The sequence below is a fragment of the Camelina sativa genome, chromosome 2 (genome assembly GCF_000633955.1).
Source record: "Camelina sativa cultivar DH55 chromosome 2, Cs, whole genome shotgun sequence".
Taxonomy (NCBI): Eukaryota; Viridiplantae; Streptophyta; class Magnoliopsida; order Brassicales; family Brassicaceae; genus Camelina; species Camelina sativa.
Genome location: NC_025686.1, coordinates 5,858,864 through 5,863,265, shown reverse-complemented (window position 1 = coordinate 5,863,265; position 4,402 = coordinate 5,858,864). Strand labels below are relative to the sequence as shown.

Sequence of the window (4,402 nt, the reverse complement as noted above, 5' to 3'; positions counted from 1 at the left end):
ATGTCTTGTTCTTTGTTTCATTCTTTGCTTTTGATGTCCGATAGTTGTAGTTAGAACTAAGTATGTGTTGTTACTTGTTAGAACTAAGTATGTGTTGTTACTTGTTAGAACTAAGTATGTCTTGTTCTTGGTTTCATTCTTTGCTTTTGATGTCTGTTGTAGTTAGAACTAAGTATGTGTTGGGTTTGGTTTCATTGTTTGCTTTTGATGTCCGATAGTGTTAGTCTTTAGACTTGTACTGATCTATGCTTTTGTTTGTACTGTTAGTGTTAGTCTTTAGACTTGTACTGATCTATGCTTTTGTTTGTACTGTTAGTGTTAGTCTTTAGACTTGGACTGATCTTTGCTTTTGTTTGTACTGTTAGTGTTAGTCTTTAGACTTGGACTGATCTTTTTCACTTGTTGTTTTTAACAGATGTCTCATGACTCTGGGGAAGAGAACATTGACCCGGTTCTACAAGAAGAGATTGATGATGGTCCGACAGCTTCTCCAGTTGGTGGGAAGAGACGACGAACTCAGGCTACAACTTCTACTATACCGTCTCAACCGAGGAAAAAGCCAGCTCATAGATCTCCGGTTTGGGAGCATTTTATTCAGCAAGCACATGATCAGGCCCTCGCCAACTGTCGGTACTGTGGTCAAGCTCTAGGATGTGACACAGTGATTCATGATCATATTCTATTTAGTTGTTGTTGTGTTGTGTTTGTTCGACATTGTTGGTTTATTGACAAGTTTCACTTAAAACCGAAATAACCGAACCTCCGAACCGAAATAACCGTGTCCGAACCGAACCGAACCGATCGATTAGTCGGTTAGATTCGGTAGAGTTTTCAGATTCCGAATAACCCGATAACCGAATAAACCGACCCGAATTAACCGAATAAACCGAATTCGCAGGCCTAGTTAATATCGTATCAGAGCATAACAAACTTTTTCTCATTCTTGAAGCTTCGCGAGCTTAATCCATCTTCTCCAATGGCGATATCCTCTTAATCTCTTCTTTTTGAGCTTCGATATCTTCGATTCTATCTCTGAATTGATCGATGAGTGCTTCAAATCGACAAATCATTCTCACTTTCTTCGCGAATCTTCTCTTTTTCTATCTTCAACTTTGTTCTTCCGCGCTTTCATCTTTCTTTCTGTTATTGATCTTATCTCTTGGTTTCTGAGTTTCCCAAGCTCGATTCATGGCTCCATCATCGCCGAATCGTGCTAATTCTAATGATCCATCTACAGATCTATACAACAATCCTTATTTCTTGCATAGCTCCGATCATGCGGGTATGGCTTTAGCTTCCAATCGCTTAACCACCGGAGCCGACTTCCACTCATGGCGTCGTTCTGTGCACATGGGACTCAATGTCCGTAATAAACTTGGCTTCATTGATGGTACGGTTCCTAAACCTCCTGAGAATCATCGCGATTATGGATCTTGGAGTCGTTGCAATAATATGGTTACGACTTGGCTTATTAATTCTGTTAGCAAGAAGATAGGTGCTAGTTTGTTGTATATTCCTACTGCTGAAGGAATTTGGAAAAGTATCATAACAAGATTTAAACAAGATAATGCTCCTCGTGTATATGAGATTGAGCAACAGTTGAGTCTGCTTCAGCAAGGTTCCATGGATGTCACTTCTTATTACACTGCCTTGGTTACTCTTTGGGAAGAGTACAAGAATTATGTGGAATTGCCTTTGTGCACTTGTGGGAGGTGTGAGTGTAATGCAGCTGGTATATGGGAAACGATGCAGCAGCGGAGTCAGGTCACTAAGTTTCTTATGGGGCTTAACGCTTCATATGAATCAACCAGGCGCCACATCTTGCTGCTTAAACCGACTCCCTCTATTGATGAAGTTTATAATATGGTCACACAGGATGAGCGACAGAAGAATGTCACACCGAAAGCTGATAATGCTATCTTCCATACTTCGGACTCCAAGGCTGATTCATCAGTTGTCTATCCTCTTCCGAATCAGTCTTACTCGTTTGATGGTTCTTATGATAATGCAGCTTTTGCTGCGATGCAGAATCACTTTCGACCTCGTCCTTCCAATCGTCCATTGTGTACTCATTGTGGTCAGCTTGGCCATGTTGTTCAAAAATGTTTCAAGCTTCACGGCTATCCTCCAGGTTATATCCCAGGATATAAGAGTCTCTCATCTGGTTCTCAACCTCCGAGACCATTTCAATTGTTCTCTCAGCCTAGAGGATCTGCTGGTTCTTATTCTCAACCAGTACAGCCGTTTCCTTCATCACAGTCTGTTCAGACAAAATCTCAAGCTCAACCGATGGCTAATGCTGTTACAACTTATCAAGGAGCTTCTCGTGCAGCTAATGCTGTCAACCTGGACTTCACTAAGCTCAACAATGATCAAATCCAGTCTTTGATTCAACAATATCAGGCTCATGTCACGTCTTCAGAACAACCTGCTCCTTCCCCAAAGCTTTGTTGCATTACAGACCATGGTGTAATGGATCCTCAATCATCTTCTGGTATGACTAAATATCCAACTATTTTTCCTTCTACATCTCTTCGTTATGAGAATCATCAGCTTACTTTCCAACATCAATGTCTCTCTTCTCTTTCTTCAAATTTACCTCTTGGTAGCTGGATAATTGATACAGGAGCTACAAGCCATGTCTGTTCTGATCTGACACTTTTTAATGAGACTACATCAGTCTCTGGAGTTACCGTAATGTTGCCTAATGATGCTAGAGTGGATATCACCCATTGTGGCACTGTGCACTTATCATCATCTTTAACATTGCATGAAGTTCTTCATGTTCCATCTTTCAAATTTAACTTGATTTCTATTAGTGCTTTATTACGACATAACCAGTACTCTGCTCACTTTTATCCATTGTTTTGTTATATCCAGGAGTCTATTCAGGGCTTGATGATTGGTAGAGGATATCTGTTTCACAATCTTTACATATACGGGAGAGATCACCAATTGTCTGCATCGCATTTTTCTGGATCCTTGAAGGTTGATGGAGCTCTGTGGCACCAACGCCTAGGACATCCATCTTCTGACAAGTTAAAGCATGTTCCGAGTATATCATCGTTGTCTACTTTGTCCTCTGAGTCTCCTTGTTCTATATGTCATTTAGCTAAACAAAAACGTCTTCCTTTTGAATCTAGTGGTCATAGGTCTTCTGCTCCATTTGATCTCATTCACTTAGATATTTGGGGTCCCTTTGCTGTTGAGTCTATAGATGGTTTTAAATACTTTCTCACCATTGTTGATGATTACAGTCGTGTAACATGGGTTTACCTATTGCATAATAAAAGTGAAGTTTCTATCAAATTGCCTCAGTTTCTTAAACTTGTTGAGACTCAATATAAGACTGCCGTTAAGAAAATGCGAACTGATAATGCTCCAGAACTTGTCTTTACTGATTTGGTTAATAAACATGGCATCATTCATCAATATTCATGTGCCTATACACCACAACAGAATTCTGTTGTTGAACGTAAACATCAGCATTTACTCAATGTGGCTAGGTCTCTCTTGTTTCAATCAAATCTTCCTTTAGCATATTGGAGTAACTGTTTACTGACTGCAGTTTTCTTGATTAATAGAACTCCATCTACTGTTTTGAAAAATATTACTCCTTATGAACTACTTACTAAGAAGAAACCGGATTACTCTTTTCTTAAAAACTTTGGTTGTCTTTGTTTTGTTTCAACTTTACAAAAAGATAGACATAAATTTAGTCCTCGTGCAACTGAGTGTGTTTTTCTAGGGTATTCTTTTGGTTATAAAGGGTATAAAGTCCTGCATCTTGACACTAATATTGTTTCTGTGTCTCGCAATGTTGTTTTTCATGAAACTATCTTTCCTTTTCAAAATGTCAAGCATGTTAATCATGATGTAGATTTGTTTGGTGATGCTATCTTGCCATTATATGTTCCGATTGATGTTTCTGTTCCTGCATTATCTGCACCATCTCATGCATCCACATCCGCTTCATCGCATGCTTCACCACCCGATAACCACTCTAGTGTCACTGTACCGGTGACAGAGACTGTTACTGCTGAAACTGGTGTTGTCTCATTACCAAGTGCCAGGCCACGACGGACTACTAAGGCTCCAGGTTACTTATCTGACTACCATCATTCTCTTAACTAAATTTCTACTTCTTCTCCTTTGAAACTCTCTACTACTCCTTACCCACTCTGTTCTGTTTTATCTTATTCCGCCATAAACCCTTCCTACCAGTCCTATGTCCTTTCCATAACTCTTGAAACAGAACCCAAATCTTTTAAACAAGCTATACTATCTCTGAAATGGACCAAAGCTATGGATGTGGAAATGGATGCTATGGACCATACCGGGACTCTTTCTGTTGTTTCATTGCCACCGGGTAAGAACGTTGTTGGTTGCAAATGGGTCTATA

At 39.7% G+C, this 4,402-nt stretch overlaps 1 protein-coding gene across 1 annotated transcript; it reads left to right on the top strand.

The window, feature by feature from the left end:
• Positions 1,189 to 4,134, top strand: LOC109126393. Its single transcript, XM_019229915.1, has one exon. The coding sequence runs from the start codon at positions 1,189 to 1,191 to the stop codon at positions 4,132 to 4,134; it is 2,946 nt and encodes a 981-aa protein (XP_019085460.1).